Source organism: Sorex araneus, chromosome 3, assembly GCF_027595985.1.
Source record: "Sorex araneus isolate mSorAra2 chromosome 3, mSorAra2.pri, whole genome shotgun sequence".
Lineage (NCBI taxonomy): Eukaryota > Metazoa > Chordata > Mammalia > Eulipotyphla > Soricidae > Sorex > Sorex araneus.
This window is the reverse complement of record NC_073304.1, coordinates 123,679,838-123,697,572: the sequence shown is the minus strand read 5'-3', so window position 1 is coordinate 123,697,572 and position 17,735 is coordinate 123,679,838. Positions and strand designations below refer to the sequence as shown.

General features: G+C 56.4%; 2 protein-coding genes across 4 annotated transcripts in view; one reads left to right on the top strand and one right to left on the bottom strand.

Annotated features, from left to right (window-relative positions):
* Nucleotides 1-2,684: 2,684 nt before the first annotated feature.
* Nucleotides 2,685-8,831, top strand: GFRA4 (GDNF family receptor alpha 4). The gene is made up of 6 exons (XM_055132139.1): nucleotides 2,685-2,724; nucleotides 4,212-4,557; nucleotides 5,102-5,211; nucleotides 5,303-5,437; nucleotides 5,980-6,056; nucleotides 6,200-8,831. Exons 1-6 carry the CDS (start codon nucleotides 2,685-2,687, stop codon nucleotides 6,281-6,283), a joined length of 792 nt encoding a protein of 263 aa, XP_054988114.1. The 3' UTR covers nucleotides 6,284-8,831.
* Nucleotides 8,832-11,788: 2,957 nt separating this feature from the next.
* The window catches only part of ATRN (attractin), a 156,063-nt gene continuing 150,116 nt past the window's right edge, over nucleotides 11,789-17,735 (bottom strand). For all 3 annotated transcript variants that reach the window (XM_055133653.1, XM_055133655.1, XM_004610993.3), the window contains one exon: nucleotides 11,789-16,087. In XM_055133653.1, coding sequence (XP_054989628.1) covers nucleotides 15,963-16,087 — 125 coding nt within the window. In that variant the 3' untranslated portion in view covers nucleotides 11,789-15,962. The remainder of the gene's footprint in view (nucleotides 16,088-17,735) is intronic.

The following is a 17,735-nucleotide window of genomic DNA, read 5'->3' as shown; positions in this document are numbered from 1 at the left end:
AAGGCAAACGCCCTACCTGCAGTGCTATTGCTCCAGCCCCCCAAAATACTTAATTTTTACTGAAGTAAAAGTTTTATTTAGAGAAATTTATTTAGGGAAATATGAGGGGAGGGAGGGAGGGAGGAAAGGAGAGGGAGAGTGAGAGCAAGCGAGCGAGCATGGGCTCCACCAGAAGGGAAAAACGGGAGACACCACACACCTCAGGTCTCAGGTCGAGATGTGGGCCAATCTGCAAGGTGGAGAATGCTAGAGATAATATTTTAAGTCAATATTTTATATTAAATATCAAAGATCAAAATGGGATTCGGGTGCCTGCCCCAGTTCCATCCCTGATACTGCATACTGATACGGAGTGGCCCCCAAAGCCCAAAGCAAACTAAACCTCTCAACAAACTTGGTAGGGAAGGGATGTAGCTCAGTAAACAAAGACTGACAGCTAACATCATGATCAAAAGGCCATGAGGAACAAAACGTCCCCCCCAAATTGGGGGAAGAATGGTTTGGGCTGTACACTGAAAACAACCTGACTTGGATGAAAGAAACAAAAGAAGACAAAAGCCAATAGAAAAACACACCATTTTTGCGAATTGGAAGAATTAATATACCATTAAAATATCTGTCCCCTGAAATTCCCAGGCTTTCTCTGAGTGGGGAGGGCTACCTGTTACCCTTCCTAATACTCCTGGAAGCACTGGCATTCACCCCCACGAACCAACTCCAGCACCACCATGCAAGCTCTACTACCGGCCTTACTTCAGAGACCCATAAATAAATCTCGAAAGAGATCAGAAACTGTAGTTAATCTTGGACCTGCGCATGGCTGAACAGTCTAGGGTAAATGGGGGGGGAGGGGGGTGAGCCTGGGGCCCACCCGAGCAGAGTCCCTTGGCAGCTGCTTGCTCTCACAATCCACAATCGCTGCCAAACCCTTTGCCTGACTCCACCGTCTCATGAGGGACTCACCAAGACATAGTCTGCTGAAAATTCGGTATGTAGGTTTTTGTGACTGAAATCTCCAGGCTTTCTCGGGGTCTGGATGGGCTACCTCCCTCCCACCTCCCTGTACTTCTGGAAGCTTCGGCAGTCACATCCACACCCCAAAGCTGCCACCCAGTTAAGAAGCTACTCCAGTCTTATCATCCCGATAAAAATACTGAATGCCCTGAACTATGACCTCTTAGCACCTGTATTGCAAACCACAATGCACAAAAGGAAGAGAAGAGAGAGAGCAGGAAGGAAAGTGCCTTCCATAGGGGGAGACTGAGGGTGTGGGGGTTTTGGGGGCTGGTGGGAGGGAAACAGGGGGTGTTGGGGGTGGGAAATGTGCACTGGTGGAGGAATGGGTGCTGGATCATTGTATGACTGAAACCCAATTATGAACAGCTTTGTAATGGTCTATCTCACAGATATTCAATTAAAAAAATAAAATGTCTGTGCCATCCCACCATCTATGGAGTCAGTGTAATTCCTCTCAGGAGTCCAGAAACATTTTTCATAGAGATAAAAAAAACTCAAAATTTATTGGAAACCACAAAAGCTCGGCAACCGTCAGAGTGGTTCATAGGGAAGTGTCTAAGGAGAATGTTAACATTTTTGCTGCTGCTACTATACAAACCTAAAATCAGTGAACAATCAGGTCCTGGTTCTATCCCCAGTACTTTCCCTTAAATTTTTTTTAAAAAAGCTAAAATTATAATATACCCAAAGGGCCCCAAAAAAATGGAGAAAAGAACCTGAGAAGAGCATCGCTGGTATGACCCAAAAAGAGAGACAGAGAGAGGGAGGGAGGGAGGGAGGGAGAGAGAGAGAGGGAGGGAGGGAGGGAGAGAGAGAGGGAGGGAGGGAGGGAGGGAGAGAGGGAGGGAGGGAGAGAGAGAGAGAGAGAGAGAAGAAGAAAAGGAAAAGGAAAAGAAAGGCAAAGCCTTGTGGGCGGGAGGCAATGGGGGTGCAGGGAAGTGGAGACTAGTAAGGGATCCTTGTTGAAACATTGTGTGCCTGAAACCCATCATGAATAGTTGTAATTCACGGTGAGTTAAAAAAAAAAAGAGGGAAAAACATAGAAACAGAGAGAAGAGAGAGAAAACACACACACAGAGAGAGCGAGAGCGAGAGCGAGCAAGCAAGAGAGACCCTGCACTGCATGGCCCCTGAGTATTGCCAGGAGTAGCTACTGAGCACGAAGGGGTGTGTGCCCCTCACCCATGCAATTATAAGAGAAGGGTGAGGCCAGAGTGATAGTAGAGCATGTCGGGCGCTTGCCTTGCTTGCCTGATCCATCCCTGGCATTGCATAGGGTCTCTCAAGCACTCCCAGGAGTAATTTCTGAGTGCTAATCCAGGCGTAACCCCTGAGCACTGTTGGGTGTGACCCCAAAACAGAGCAAAAGAAAATAAATTGCGATAGAAAGAAAAATGTTTGCTAACATGAATAATTTTGCATAGGAGAGACAGAAGAGACAGGTTTGCTCCTAATGAGTGGGCTTCTGGGTCCATGAGGCACACCTGGGCACATTCAGGCACTGGGTTCCGTGGCTCTGGATCTGTGCCAAAGGCGCGGCCTGGAGTAGGGCCTCCATGGGGGCGGGGAGCCGCCCAGGCCCCTCCCAGCTGGAGCACCCGGGTCGTGCCCGGCAAACTGGGTCTGCTCCTGCCCGCAGAGTCCTCTGCGGGGTCCCCTCACCTGCCATGGCCCTCTGCTTGGTGTCTGCGCTGCTGCTGCTGCTGGGTGAGTGTCCTCTCCTCCCTCACCCTTGCAACCTGCTTCTCTGTCCCCTATTTTGGATGGACAACTTTGCGGGGGGATGGGGGACGAGAAGGTGATTCCAGGAGTGCCGGAACTCAGAGAGAGGCACCGGTAAGAGGTGCATATCTGCTGTGTCATGCATGTGCCTTCCTCGTCCTCAGCAAGTCTCTCCCCGCCCAAGTCCTGCCTTGGCCCCCTGGGCCCAGGTTCTGTTTGTCCTACACCCACCATCCTGCCTGGCTCTCCTTCCTTCCCTGCCTTCGGCCCACACCCTCCACCATCAGTCTGGAGCCCTCTCTGATTCCTCACTGGCTACCTGCAGTGCCTCAGGGAGCACACACCTGCTGTTCCACCTGCCGAGACCCTTGCCTCATGTCCCGGAGGGTGAAACCCCATCTTTGGGGGGGGTGTGGAACTGACAAAGGTTTAAGGCAAGAGGAGAGGACCTCTCTGAGGATGGGGAGACAGGTAGACCCTGCTCTGGGAATGGGGGGAGACAGGTAAGGAGCCCGCGGGGCTGGGACCAGCACAGTAGGCTATGCCAGGACTTACTGGGCTGAGGCCAGGGGTGGCGGCCTTTGTTGGGAGTGAAGAAGCTGGAAGCTGCTGCAGCCGGGCTGGGTGTGCTGGTGGGGAGCGGGGGAGTGGAGGGGAGGCGGCAGCTTTCTCTCACCTGTCTGCTCCATGCACCTAGTCCAAGCTTAGCGCAGCCCCTGGGCACTTGAAGCACCTCCACTTCCCCCCTCCCCCTGACTATGTCCCTGAAAGAGGTGGCCAGTGCCAGAGAGGGTCCTTGCCCCCAGCACTGAGACACCCCCCCTCCATCATGCCCTTTCCATGAGAGGCTGGGAGCCTTCCTTTAAACTAGGTGTCAGAAAGCCTGTCCCTTGGGTAGGTAAGTGCTCCTGGCGCTGAGCTCTGCGGGGAGGGTCACTTGGTTTGTGCGACAGAAGTGGTAGAAAGGACCGCCAAGTCCAGACCTCTGGAGTCCCTGATTTAGCTGGACATGGATGTGGCCCGACCGGACAGACCCTGCTCTGCCAATTGTTCCCTGGTGTCTGATGTGTGCCAGGCCCGCTCTCTGCCCTGTGGCCGCTGTCGCTATCCGGCTTCTCTTGAACCCACACCCACTCTCAGGCCTGAGCACACCGTGCAGCCGGCAGAGTCCTGGATCATACGGGATGCCAGCGAACGCACCCGGGTCGGCCGCGTACAAGGCAAACGCCTACAGGCTGTTCTATCGCTCGGGCCCCGGGGCCTTCGTTTTGGGGTGAGACCAGGTCCAGGTTTTGTGCGCTCCATCCAACCTGGACGTGTGGCCAAGGACTCTCTGGAGTCCGCCTTCTCCCACGGTCTCATGGGCAGGCGGGTCGATGCCTTGGGTTTGAGCCTCTGCAGTGAAAAGTGGCAGGGGAGAACGGCGCAGGCCCGGCGCACCGAGACCTGCAGCCTTCCCGGCCCTCCTCCAGGGTGGCCGAGCTCGGCGGGACCGAACCGATGCGTGGACGCGGCCGAGGCGTGCACGGCGGACGCGCGCTGCCAGCGACTGCGCACCGAGTACGTGGCGCAGTGCCTGGGCCGCGCCGCCCCGGGAGCCTGCGCTCGAGCCCGCTGCCGCCGCGCCCTGCGCCGCTTCTTCGCCCGCGGGCCGCCCGCGCTCACCCACGCGCTGCTCTTCTGCGCGTGCACCAGCCCCGCGTGCGCCGAGCGCCGGCGCCAGACCTTCGTCCCCGCCTGCGCCTTCTCGGGACCCGGCCGCGCGCCGCCCTCCTGCCTGCAGCCGCTGTACGCTTGCGAGCACAGCCGGGTCTGCAGGTGCAGCCTTGGGCGGGGCCTCACGTCCAGGGGCGGGGCCTAGCAGTTAGGGGCGGGACTTGACGGTCGCGGACGGGGCTGTTAGAGGCGGGGCCTGGTAGTCGTGGGCGGGGCTTGACATCTGGGGCGGGGCATGGTAGTCAGGGGTGGGGTTTGAAAGTCAGGGACGGGGTCTGACAGTCTGGCGGGGATTGACAACCAAGATCAGGGCCTGACAATCAGGGGCGGGGTCTAGCAGGCAGGGGCGGGACTTGAAGGTCGTGGATGGGCCTGCTAGAGGCGGGGCCTAACAGTCGGGGGCGGGGCCTGGTAGTCAGAGGCGGGGTTTGACATTAGGGGCGGGGCCTGACAATAAGGGGCGGGGGCTAGCATGCAGGGGCGGGACTTGACGGTCGGGGACGGGGTTGACAGGGCCTGGGCCTGACAGTTGGGCAGGGATTACAAGGGCAGAACCTTGACAGTAGGGAGGGATTGACAACTGGGGGCGGGGCCTGACGCGCAGTGGGCGGGGCCTCCCGCCGACGTACCGCTCTCCGGCCTCTAGGCCCCGCCTTTTGGCCTTCCAGGCCTCGTGCGCACCGGTTTCTGGAGCCCCCGACGGCTGCATGCAGGACCAGGCCCCCAGCTGCCGGCTTGCCTTCGCAGGCCTCGTAGGTACTCTGCCGGGCTCCCGGAGCGGACGGGGCTCTCCTGGTAAGACCTCCGCTTGGGTGGACCGGTTACCCGACCTGGGGGTACCCCGCAGGCACCGCCCTCACCCCCAACTACGTGGACAACGCTAGCGCGCGCGTGGCGCCCTGGTGCGACTGCGGAGCCACCGGCAACCGGCGCGAGGAGTGCGAAGCCTTCCGGAGGCTCTTTACAAGCAACCCCTGCTTGGGTGAGGGTGCGGTGGGCCCTCACTGTCCCCTTCCAAGCCGTCGGGCTGCGTGAACCTGTTTTAGAAGCGAGGACACCCAGCCACTGAGGCCCACCTTTCCCTCTGCGCCCACGACACCTGGTTACAGACCAAAGAATCCCAGCCAGTTTGAGCAGGCAGGAGTGCGTGGGGTGGGAGCTGAAACAAGACCCCCACACTTCAGACTCCCTTGCACAGGGGGGTTGACACCCCAGTGCCCAGGGTCCTGGGAGTTTGGGAGTGCTCACTTTAAAAGGTGACTCCCACAAGTTGGGAGTCAGCGCCTTGTCTGTGCCCATCTGCTGGGCAGAGGGGAGAATCCACCGAGGATGGAGGAGTGGGCAGTTTGTAGGATCTTGCTCCTCACCGTTAGTCTGGGCCCATTCCAAGCCCGACCCTGCAGATGACTCCGGGTTCTGCATGGGGAGGGTCCACCAGGCTGCGGGAGCCTCTCAGGCCTGGAAGTTCTGGGCCCTGGGCCAGAATTTCCCACCCAAGCTCAGCCTGGATCCCGCCCACCACAGATGGAGCCATACAGGCCTTTGACAGCGGGAGGCCCCGGCAGGAGGCAGGCTGGGACCCTGAGCACAGCCTCCTGCAGGTAAGAGGGGGTGGCAGGGGGTGGAGGAGGGACAGCTCCCCTCCCCTCCTGCCACATTCTGGTCGCCCGGGGCTCCTGGGTGGAGGTAGGATAGAGTAGAGAGGGCAGTTCTGGTCTGAATTCACACTCTGCTTCTACCCCAGGTGTCCTCTGCCCCTGGTGGGGCGCTGGAGGGGGGCTGCCTGCTCTCCTTGCTCCCTGTCTTGACCCTCCAGCCCCTGCTCTGACTAGGACAGTGGATCTCAGACTGCACCGGTTCCACCCTGCTAGGGTACAGGGCTGACTGGACACTGCCTGGACACTGCCCCCCTCCCATGTCCCCAGGCTGATGTCCACTAGGACCTGACTGCCACATCCCCTGGCTCCCTTCTAGTAGATGGTAAAACTTCCCTTTCTTGGTGGTGGGTCCCTTGCTCCTCCCTCTACCCCCACCTTGGGGTAGTTGGGGGTCACCCTTAGGGTAGGGACAGGACAGGGTCACCTGAGTGGCTGAGGACCGAAGCGCCCCAGATCATCTGGAGGTCAGAGACCATCTGATTTCCAGAATGCCAGGAAGCGTTATCAGCCCCCTGAGTGCGTCTGAACTGACATGAAGGCAAAACTCCTTCTAACATTGCAGTGCTGCCCCCAGCACCCTCCCCCTTGTGCCCCCCAGCTGAGCTGGGCAGAGTACTTCCTGTCCAGGATGTGCTGCTAGGTGGGCACCCCTTAAATCGGAATCCAGACCCCTGCACTGGGCTGACCCTGTAGTGACCTTCTGCACCATCTAACCCAGCACGAACCAATAAACCCATGCGCCCGGAGACTGGTGAGCCTGACTGTGTCTCCTGGTAGCAGGGAGAACTGAGTCATCTTCAGGAGGTGCCTTCACTGACCTCTGTGACTTGTGGGGGCGTCCTGCCTTTGGTGCTGAGTCGAAGCATCAACTAGGCTCTCTGGATGAGAACTGTGCATGCTTTAACTTTCTTCTCTGTATACTCAGAAGAAAACTACCTTCCTTGGGGGGCTGGAGTGATAGCACAGCAGGTAGGGCATTTGCCTTGCATGCCGCCAACCCGGGTTTGATTCCCAGCATCCCGTATGGTCCCCCAAGCACCACCAGGAGTAATTCCTGAGTGCAGAGCCAGGAGAAACCCCTGTGCATCGCCGGGGTTCCAAAAAGCAAATCCCAAATCCGAAATACAAAAAGCAAAATAAATAAAAATAAAGAAAACTACCTTCCCCAGACTTCCCCAAGTGCACGTGGCTGGTAATAGTTCCCTGGTGGCCCCCATCCTTAGAAGTGATGCCTGTACGATCATACCCTGTTCCCAGACACTGACTGTGGTCAATGAAAAGTGACCAGCCAAGCAGGGGTAGGAGCCTGGCCTGCTGGCCTCCATGGAGCAATTCTGTGTCATCATGCTCCAGAGCTCCCTGGGGCACAGGCTAATGCTCAATCCCAGCAGATACCACGTCCTTGTTGAGTATTTTTTCTGCTCCCTCCTGACACCCTCACTTAGAGGTTCCCCTAAAGGTCCTTCCTCCAATAAATCATAGTCTGAGACTCCATGTCAGGGTCTCCGCTTCTTAGAGAAGCTGATCCAAAAACACCAGTGACTCTGAGCCTAGGTGCTTGGCAGCTCATGCTCCCCCTCATTCATCCTTCAGCCCCCCCTTCACATACACTACAGGTGGCAGCTGTCAACCTGTCTCCCAGTACCAGCCAGGACTCACCTGCTGGACGCTGTACACGCCTCAAACTACCTTGAGCATATAACTGAGCAGGCTGGGTTTCAGGCATAGCTGTCTCCAGGTGTTCAAATGCTATTTCCTCCATGGCTCTGTAGTGGTTTCCCTCTGCAGCCAGCTGGTCCACACGGTGGGTGGGGAAGTACACCCCTGTCAGCCCTGGACCCACCCTGTCTCATCAGAGAATAGCATGACTTGTGCAAGCATCCCTGGAGTGGCCCTGATGTGGATGCAGGGCCTCTGGTGGGTGCAGCAGGATCAAAAGCCCCTCCCAGTGTCCTGAGGAAGGACAATCCGCCAGGTTCACAGGAAAGGGGAAGGCCAGGTTTCCGCAGAGGTAAGGAGCACTGCTCAGAGTGAAGCTCCGGTGCCGACCTGCTCCCACATGACTAAGAGTGTACTCAGCCACTTACACCTCTGTGGGAGTTGGCACCTACAGGCGGACATGTACGGGAGTTTACATGCGACGGATGGTAGAAAAACAAAAGCTTATCCTGCTTGCCTGTTTATGTGATTAGGCAGTGACCCGAATGCAGAATTAAATGTCTTCTGAATGACTGGCCTTATGCAAGAATGTGTCGAACTCTGTGGTCACATCTCTCCAGCCTCCATCTTCACACAGCCCTCCCCTCTGTCCACCTGTTCAGTCCCCGGCCTCTTTCCTGGAAAGATGCACATGACTGCATTTCAGGCCCCACCTGGGTCAAGCAAGACAGGTGCCTTCTTTCAAGATAACATAAGTCAAATGTCTTGCCCTATGAAGTCACATTCTTTGTCTGCTTACCTACGAAGTCACATTTTACAGGCTGCAGGCAGGGAGTGATGGGGCCACCATTCAGCCCAGTGGCAAGATGGTGTCCTTTGCATGCCACATCTCTGCTCAGAGCAGACAGAGCCACACGGCAGCCCTCCTGGGCCTCTCCGCCCCAGGCTGCAAGACTGCAGCCCTGGAGGTCCCCAAGCACCACCAGGATGATGAGCCGGAGCATCCTGGCTAAGAGGACTCGAGCGAGCATCAACACAGATGTGGGCAGCGCCCAGGGGCCAGACGAGGCTTGGACTCTCCCTGAGCCTCTGGAAGGAGGGCAGCCCCGCTGACACACAATCTGACTTTCGTCCTCCAGATCTGTCAGAATAAATTCTTGTTATTTCCAAGCATGGAAGCAGAGTTTTGTTTGCATGTTTGTTTGTTTACAGCTGCCCCAAGAAAACAGCAGAGTTGTGGCTGGTTTTGTTTGTTCCCTTTCCCTAGAAACACTCCTAGCAGGGCCAGGAGATAGGTTGAATGTTTGGGGGTGCAGGCTTTGTGGGAGCCCTGGCTTTGCTCCCTGGCTCCGCATGGTCCCCCAGATACTGCTGAGAGTAACCCCCAACGCGGCATGCAGGCCTTGGCCCCAGGGCAGACTGTTAGCTCAGTCAACACTGTGCCTCCCCACAGCAGGTGTCCGGGCCGGCGGCTGAGTGGAAAGCAGGTGTGGGTGCGTCCCTGGGTCGACGACTGGAAACTTCACGGCTCATGAAGGCCCGTTCTGGCCCGGAGCCCGTGCTCGGTGCCAGGCTGATGTGGAAACTGCGCCCAGCCTCCCTGCTCCCTTTGCCCCCCACCCCACCCCATCAGAGTCCTGAAAAGGACAACCCAGACCTGGCTCGTCTATTTAGGGGTGGGGAAGGGCCCCCAAGTGGTGTTTAGGAGCCCCGGAGGCTGCTCCCGGTGCTTCCTGGCCATTCGCTTGATGCCCCGGACTGAGGATGCGGCGCTGCTCTGGCCCTGAGGTGCTCAGGGGCCGCCAGGGTACCAGACAATACCTGTATGGTACCAGGGATTGAACCCGGGTCCTGTGCAGCACAACATGCATCCCTGGACTTCCTCTTCATTTGATTCATTTTGGGGGAGGTGCTACACTTTGTGGTATGCAAGGTCACGCCTAGCTCAGTGCTCAGTGATGTTCCAAGCTCAGTGCCCAGGGATATGCCCAGTGCTCAGCGGGCCATGCACTAGCAGCACTGGGGATTAAAGTGGGCCTCCTGCATGCAGAGCCTGTACCCTGTCCGCTGGGCCCTCTCTCTGGCCCTACTTGTCTCTTCTTAATTTTCACATTGTGAAAACTTTTTTTAAAATTTAAATATGTAGGGGGGCTGGACAGCGGGTAGGGCGTTTGCCTTGCACGCGGCCGACCCGGGTTCGATCCCCGGCATCCCATATGGTCCCCTGAGCACCGCCAGGAGTAATTCCTGAGTGCATGAGCCAGGAGTAACCCCTGAGCATTGCTGGGTGTGACCCAAAAATTAAAAAAAAAAATTTAAATATGTAAAGGTTATTCGTTGCTGCCAAACAGTGCACAAATGGGTGGTGGCTCGTTTGGGGCCCCAGATGACTTTTAATCCCTGAAATGGAATATAAGGGCTCTTGATGCCCATCACCCAGGCCCAACAAAAATCAACTCACAATGGTCTCCCCTGATCCCTCTTCCCTCTCCCTCAACCCCAACCAACTTAGCTCGTTTTTCTTTTTAATCAAGTGTAGATATTGGTGGGTGAGAAGCCGAGACAGAGGCTGGGTAGAACTCTGACAGATCCCCCTAGCACAGCCAGTGAGCCTTGCATGTGTAGAAAGCAGGTGGCCACAGGACCCTGCCAGGCCAGGCTATGGGGCTGACCTGGGCTGAAGGATGCCTGGGGAAAGAAATGGTTCCGTCTGGGAGATGCAACCAGAAGTCTAGCCAAGACAGAACTGAGACGAGGCCATGCATGAACGTTCCGGGAGCCCAGAGTCGGTCCAGTGTGCGGCGGGCAGGGGCAGCTGACACCTCAGCTCCCCGCGGCCTTCATGCAGCCACGGGAGCTTTTGCTCCTGTGCTTGGGGTAGGCACACAGGGGAGGGGATTCCTGCCTGGCTGTCTCGGAGCTGCAAGGCTGCGTCTGCTCAGATGCAGCCTCTTCAGATGCGGGGCGCTGGAGATGCACCCACCAGGAACGGCACTGCCACTGGGGGCAAAATCGTCCGAAATGACTAGCTCTGGGCAAAGGCATGAGCAAAACTCGAGTTCACTCTCCCCTTGATTTGTATGGTAGTTGCAGCTCAGGAAAACTGCCTATCCCGACTGGCTGGAGCAATAGTATGGCGGGATGGCGCTTGCCTTGCACACATGGCTGACCTGGGCTCAGTCCCCGGCGTCCCTGATGGTCCCCCAAGCCCTCCAGGAGTGATTCCTGAGCGCAGAGCCAGGAGGAAGCTCTGAGGACTGCTGGGTGTGGCCCCAAACCAAAGAACTGACTATGCTGAACTCACAAGTACTCTTGTGTTCCTAGCAGGGCAGGGGTCCCTAGCACCCGCCTCACGAGTTCACAAGTTCAAGTTCCCAGAGGTCCACGTTTGCCAAGCGTGAGCCTTGTGGCTCACAAACACCCCGAACTCACTGGACTCTAGAAGCACAACTGGTCGGCTTTTCTAACCTCACGAGACCCCAGATTTCAGTGCTTCCTCTATTCTGGGTCCTTCGAAGCCTTCCGCACGCTGTACCCAGGATCTGAAAGGCCCCGTGCGGTAGTGCCAGGTGCAGGGGCACAGGCCGCGGGCCTGGCTTTGCCACAGACATCATGTCCCCCGGCATATCAGACCCGGGACACACTGCCGCAGTGAGGACATTAGTGCTGTTAGCAGGCCTACGTGCTTCCAGCTCGGAAACTCCAGTTTGGAAACCGATGGAAGCTGCAAGGCCCAGGGCTGAAGGGGGTGGGGGTGGGGGTGGGGCCAGGCCGGGCAGTGCCACGCTGTCCACCTGGCCCTCCCTACACCGCAATTTGTCCTCCCCCCAGGCGGCATTGACTCCAACAGGCATGTGTGCAGTCAGCTCCAGGCTGGGCCGCCTGGACACTGGCCAGTATTTCAATGGTTTTGTTCTTTCCTTAAAGTTCTAAGGGCTAACGTGTAAAAACAATTGCCACAGAACACAATTAAAAAGAAGAAGAAAAAAGAAACTAAAAAACCTTGGAACAAAACCCCCATTTTTACCAGATCTACTTTTATTTCAGAAGGAAGTTTGTATTATAGTATTTACTTTTGTTTATGTACAAGTTCTTCACATTTGTGTTTAAAATGCACAGTCCTCTCTCAATTCTCTTGTTCCTGCTTAAATTAGCTGTTATTTTACAATACAAAAAATACCAAAAAAATTGCAGTCCTAAATGTATGTATAACACCCCACAATCCCCAGCAATGAAATAGTTTACAATACTTACTCCATATTTACATGAGTGCAAGAGATGCTAAATTATACATATTAACAAACTAAGCTCGAATCCAAACAAAACCGTAACTAAAAAACAAAAACATGTTCCAGAGTCAGAATTAGTCCAACGAAACAGGCTTCACTAGTGTTTAGAATGTTTTGTGCACAAGACGGCTCCTGATTGCCCCTAGAGAAGGCGCCAGTCCTCCTCTCCAGGCTGTCTCTGGCACGCCAGGGTGTTGCCTACCCTGGAAGACTCAGCAGACACGACTCTTGGTGGGCCCGGCGAGCGACGAGTTACCGCAGTGATTCCTATGGTTAGAGCAGTTTGGTAAAGTGGCCAACCGTCCCGGACAGAGCGCTGGTACAGTCCCTCTGGACCGTGCCGCCCGGCGGGCGGTAAGGAGCGGGGTGGCTGGCTTCCAGCGCCGGGCTGTTGAGAACTAGAAAGAGTGGCGTTTGCATCTTGCTTGCCGCCCTTACATTAGCGGAGGTTAGTAAGTGCTCTGCACTAGTTGTTGAATGAATGAAATGAAGGACAGATGGTGCTCACGAAGCCAACACCACCAGCCAAGGACGTGGATCTCTCCCCCCCTTCCCCCAGACATGCTCTACGGAGTGAAGGAGCAAGCTTTGCTCTGCTACGAACCCCACCCTGCCCCCATCCCACGGACAGTGCTCTGGTCTTTTCGTTTGCTCCGGAGTTTGCAGTGGTCTCTCATCCCGCACTGCAGGCCGGACCCACGGGTATCCCGGGAGCTTCCTTTACCTGACAGTTTCTGTCCTGGCAGCTTTGAGAACAGAATGGGCTGCCTCCTCTCCAGCCCTGCCAGCCTTCTTGATGCATTCCTCAGAGGGACAGACTTCTCCACAAGCCCCGCACGGGGAGGTGAGGGCAGGTGGCCAGGCTTTCCACGGGAAACAGGAGCTTATCCACCAGCCAACCAGTCGCCCAGTCACCCTACACCCACACCGCGTTTCAACAATCGACCATGGTTCCAGGAAATGCTCATCAGAAATTCAGACAAAGCTACCACAAAATGCATCGTGGAAAAACTCTTTTTGAAAAACAAAAAAACAACCAAAACACCTAGGAAAGAAAAACAACCTCACCCTGATTTCTACAGGGGCAGTCTGTGAACTGACAGACTAAGAGAAATGTTGCTCAGGCCGTCCCATAACCCAGAAGCCAGAGAAGCAGCCGTGCAGGGCCAGCAAAGCTGCCTCTGAGTCTCCTCACAGTCTCCTCTGTGCTCACAGGGGCTCACGGGCCCTTTCTCCAGCTGCCACGGCGCTGGGACTCCTGAAGGAAGCGTCACCAATGGAGGCAGCGACACCCGAACACACCGGCATACTGGGGAATACGGAGGAGCAATCCTGACCAGGGCAGCGTCTGATGAGAGGACTTCTCCACATCAGGGGACCTGGTCTATGACACAAACACACACACACACACACACACACACACACACACACACACACACACACACACACACACACACACACACACACCCTATTTGGTGAAACTCAGACATGGTCACATTTAATAAAAATACATGAAGCTATTCTTCTGTCCTATGTACACTCTGAAGGCCTGGGCATCCCAGACACGACTGGAGAGCTATATACAAGTGCAATACCGATGTTACCATGATGAGTTCGTCTATGTACAGGCTCTCCTGTGACTCACAGGCATTGCTCCGAGGGCCCAGATGACTCCCGGGTGGTAACTGGCCCAAAGCTGAGTGTCTCCTGGCGAGGGCCGGGAGGGAGCACTCGCTCCTAGCTGCAAAGGAGCAGCAGATGGATTCAGCTGTTCCTCCGTGACGGGAGCAGAACGAAACGTCATCACTCGTTCTTTCCCTTTCAAAAATAAACATTATCTCTTAGGAAAACAACAACAACAGCAAACGTAAGAGACAATCAGGCGGGGACGGGATGTGGTGCGTTACTATTTCAAGGCATGGGCCTGCCACTGGGAAAAACGCTTCTTTGGCAAGGAAACCTGGTCCTTTCCCTCCTGGAGACCCTTGCCAAGGGCCGCCGTCATTCTCTGCCAAAAAGCTGCCCGGAGGTCGCAGAAGCGGAAGGTCAGTCCACTGTGGGTGTGCTGGGATCTGGCACGGGGACGTGGGGAACTCCTAGAAGGAGGCGGTCTTTTCTAGAACCATCTTCTCTTTTCTAGAACCGTTTGCTCTTGAACAAAGCAATGAAAAAGCAGCATGTGGAGAGGTGAGTCTCCAGCGGAGGAGTCTCTGTGCATCAGTTCTCTAGTTTGCTTCTGATTCTCGCGGGCGCGGGGTCGGCGTCGGGGGGAGGTGCTCTGTCTCTCTCTCTAGGCACTCCGGTGGCAGGCCAAAGGTCGCAGTTTTTGCGTGTCTGAAGACGCTTTTTCCAAACGCACAAACTTGAGCGTTGTTTCCTGGGGACCCACCCCAAGAGGAGGGATGCTGGGGAGCTCAGGCTGAGGCGAGGAAGAGCCCGCTCGGGCAGCCGCTGGCTGCGTCATGTGGGAAGTCGAGCACCGTGGCCGGGCCTCGCCAGTGCTGGGCAGTGCCCGGGGAAGCCCGGATCTACCCTGTCTGGGCCGAGTGGTCCCTCTTCCTGGCCAGAGTCTAGCCTCGCCCCCCCCTCCCCCCCATCCATGTGCTTTTCCTTCTCGCCTGTGCTCGAGGCCGGCCCTCTGATAGCCACCAACCGGGCCTGGGAGAAGGACGGAGGGCACAGCCCCTCCCAGGGAGAGCGGGTCACGGCCTGCCCCTCAGTGGCCTGGGAAGGGGCGGGGAGACGCCACTGGGGGGAGCTGTTTGGGGGAGTCCTGCACCAGGACGGAAGAGCTCAGGCCTGGGGCGGGCATGTGACGGGGTGTCCTTTTCAACCCTAAGTACAGCAGCTTTCAGTGGGTCCTTTCTGCTCCCTCTCGTCCCTGCTGCCAGGTGAGACATGCCTGGGGGTGAGGAAATGCTTTCTAGTCTTTCCCTTGGGTTTTAGAAAAAGAGCAGGCTGCCAATGATAGCTATTTAGTTTTTTTTTTTTAAAGAATGTAGGAATGCAATTATGTAAAAACTTAGGCTTACTAACTTTTCAATCGCTAGATCTAGTTAAAGTCTAGGCACTTAAGTGTGTGTGTGTGTGTGTGCGCGCGCGCACGTGTGTGTTTGTGTGTGTGTGTGTGTGTATGTATGTGAAATAGAGAGAGAGTGAGAGAGAGAAAATTTCAAATGGGTCGGTCCCACACTAAATCAAGTCACTATAGAAAAACTACCTAGGACATCAGTTTACATTCTAAGTAACACTGCCGGCCTTGACATTTAAAATAGCCCACGCCTATCTTAATTTGGTATGATTCAAAAGAGATGGACCATTATTAATTTTCAACTAGAAAAAAAGCGACTCCCTGGAAGAGAGGGATCTGCCTAACCGTGCAAGAATAAATAGCACATCTTTTAAAAAGAGAGCAGGCTTCGGATGAAAACCGGTGATTCACCTGACGAGTTGGTAAAAGAGACCATGTTGAAGAACAGCTGAGGACGAAAGTCTGCTTGTAAACGCAACAGCTTGTGTGTTTTTGTTTTTGTTTTTTTGCACAGTGGAGCCCGCCCAAGAGCAGCCCCGGGACGCTGAGTGGCATGTTCCCAGCTCTCTCCCTGGCTCCACACCAGCCTCTGCCAGCCACAACTGGATCAGCCCTGGGCCTAGAACAAAAACGACGGTTTCCTATGCAAAAGTGAAAAGGTTCGACGCTGGAGCACGGATGGAAGAGACGGTCACTAGAGAGAGCTCGTGAGCATGCAGATGGGGCAGGCGGGCAGGCGGGCAGGCGGACGGACGCACGGACGGATGGTTGTGTGTGGGGGGGTCTCCAGTCTTCACTGCCCCGCACCTCCAGGTCTTCCTGCCACAGCGGCTCGGCACACACGCTCACAGACGGCCCCGGGTCCCGGCCTCAGATGCAGGTCCCGGGCTGTGCGGGCGGCTGCTGCTTCCGGTTGCGCACGGCCCCAGACTTCTCTTTGTACACGATGGGCATCTGCTGAGAAATGTCCACGAGGGCGCTGGCCACCGCGAGACCTTGGGAGAGCCACAGGCATGTTAAAAAAAAAAATCACTTATGAATTTTCTTTTTATACTTCCAGGAATCGCTAGAAAAGGACACAGAAAAAGCCTTAGCTCTGCCCTTTTTTTTCCTCTCCTGTGCAAATACATACACAGGCTCTCCTCTCCTTCCCACTGCTGGTCTGGGTTTCGGGCAGCACCCACAGGTGCTCAGGGGCTACTCCCAGCTCTGTGCTCAGGCACCACTTGTGCTGAGGGGGCCTGGAGGGACTCTCCGTGGTGTCAGCCACATGGTCGGCCACACGTGAGGAAGACGCCCACCCTGCTGTCCTGTCTCCCTGGTGCTCTCTTCCACTTCTTACACAAGGCAAGCGGCGGCCCGGCCCGACGGTGGGTCCCTGCAGGCATGTCCTGGCACTCAGCCTCTCCTGCCTGGCCCTGGAGGGGTCACGTCACCCCCAAGATGACGTGCCATTTCCATCTGGCACCAGGACAAGGGCCGGGTGGACGCTGGGATCAGGCTTTAGAAGAAAAGGTGCTTTAACCCTTCCCCCGGAGCCTCAGTTTCCTCCCCTGTGCCATGGGGCTGACAACAGCACAGGACTGTGGAGTCCCGTCTCTGAGAACTGGCTCCCAGGGACCACCCCCTGCCCCCAGTCCCTGCCAACTCTGCTCGGGGGGCTGGGTTGAGCAGGGACTCCTACTCTCTTCTGAGTGTCAACAGATGTTCCTGTGGGCCCTCAGGGAAGGTGCAACTGGACACGGGGCAAGACCATGGGCCCAAGTTTAATTCCGGGCACTGCATGGTCACCCAAGTGGTGCTGGGGGAGTTCCCAACCCCCCCAACACAACAGCCCCAGCAGGCCATAAACACGCCTCTGCAAGGACTGGCAAGATCGGCCCACTCTTCTCTTTAGGGGTGGGGGTGGAGAGGCATGGCCCACCCGCTGTGCGCAGGCTGACTCCCGGCTCTGTCCAGGGATTAATCCTGGCGGGGCCTGGGGGCCTGGGGGGTGAGGGGATTGAGCCCAGGCCAGCTGTGGGCAACTCTGGCTCCGTGACTGGGCCAGGGTGAGCACAGTACTAGGAACTCAGGAGCTGGGCCCTATCAGGCCAAGTCTGGAGTAGAAAAGGCCACAGAAACATGAACCAGTATCTGGTGCACAGGTTTTTCGGTGTTTGTTTTTTCCTTTTTGGTTTTTTAGACCACACCAGCAGTGCTCAGGGCTTACTCCTGGCTCTGCACTCAGGAACCGCTCCTGGGGGTGCTCGGGGCACCATATGAGGTGCTGGGGATCAAACCGGGTCAGCCTTGTGCAAGGCAAACGCCCCCCCCACTGCACTATCACTCCAGCCCTTATCCGTGACTGCTGCCACACGGGCTGTGCTGCGTGGCGGCCACTGCGGGACTGGCCGGTCAGGGGCTGAGCTCCCAGGACCCCTGAGGTGAGGGAGAATCCGGTGAAGAAAGAAGCCAGGTCCTGGCTCCGCCGAGCCTCCTGTGCCAGAAGCACAGGCGTGACCGCTCCCCGGGCGGCCGGGCGGCCTGTGGGGGTCGGAGGCAGTGCAGCCTGGAGCTCGGCGTCGGCGGGCACGGGGTTTGCTCCAGCCAGGCAACCCCGACCCCGAGAATCACCTGGACTGAAAGCTGTTTCTGTGCTGG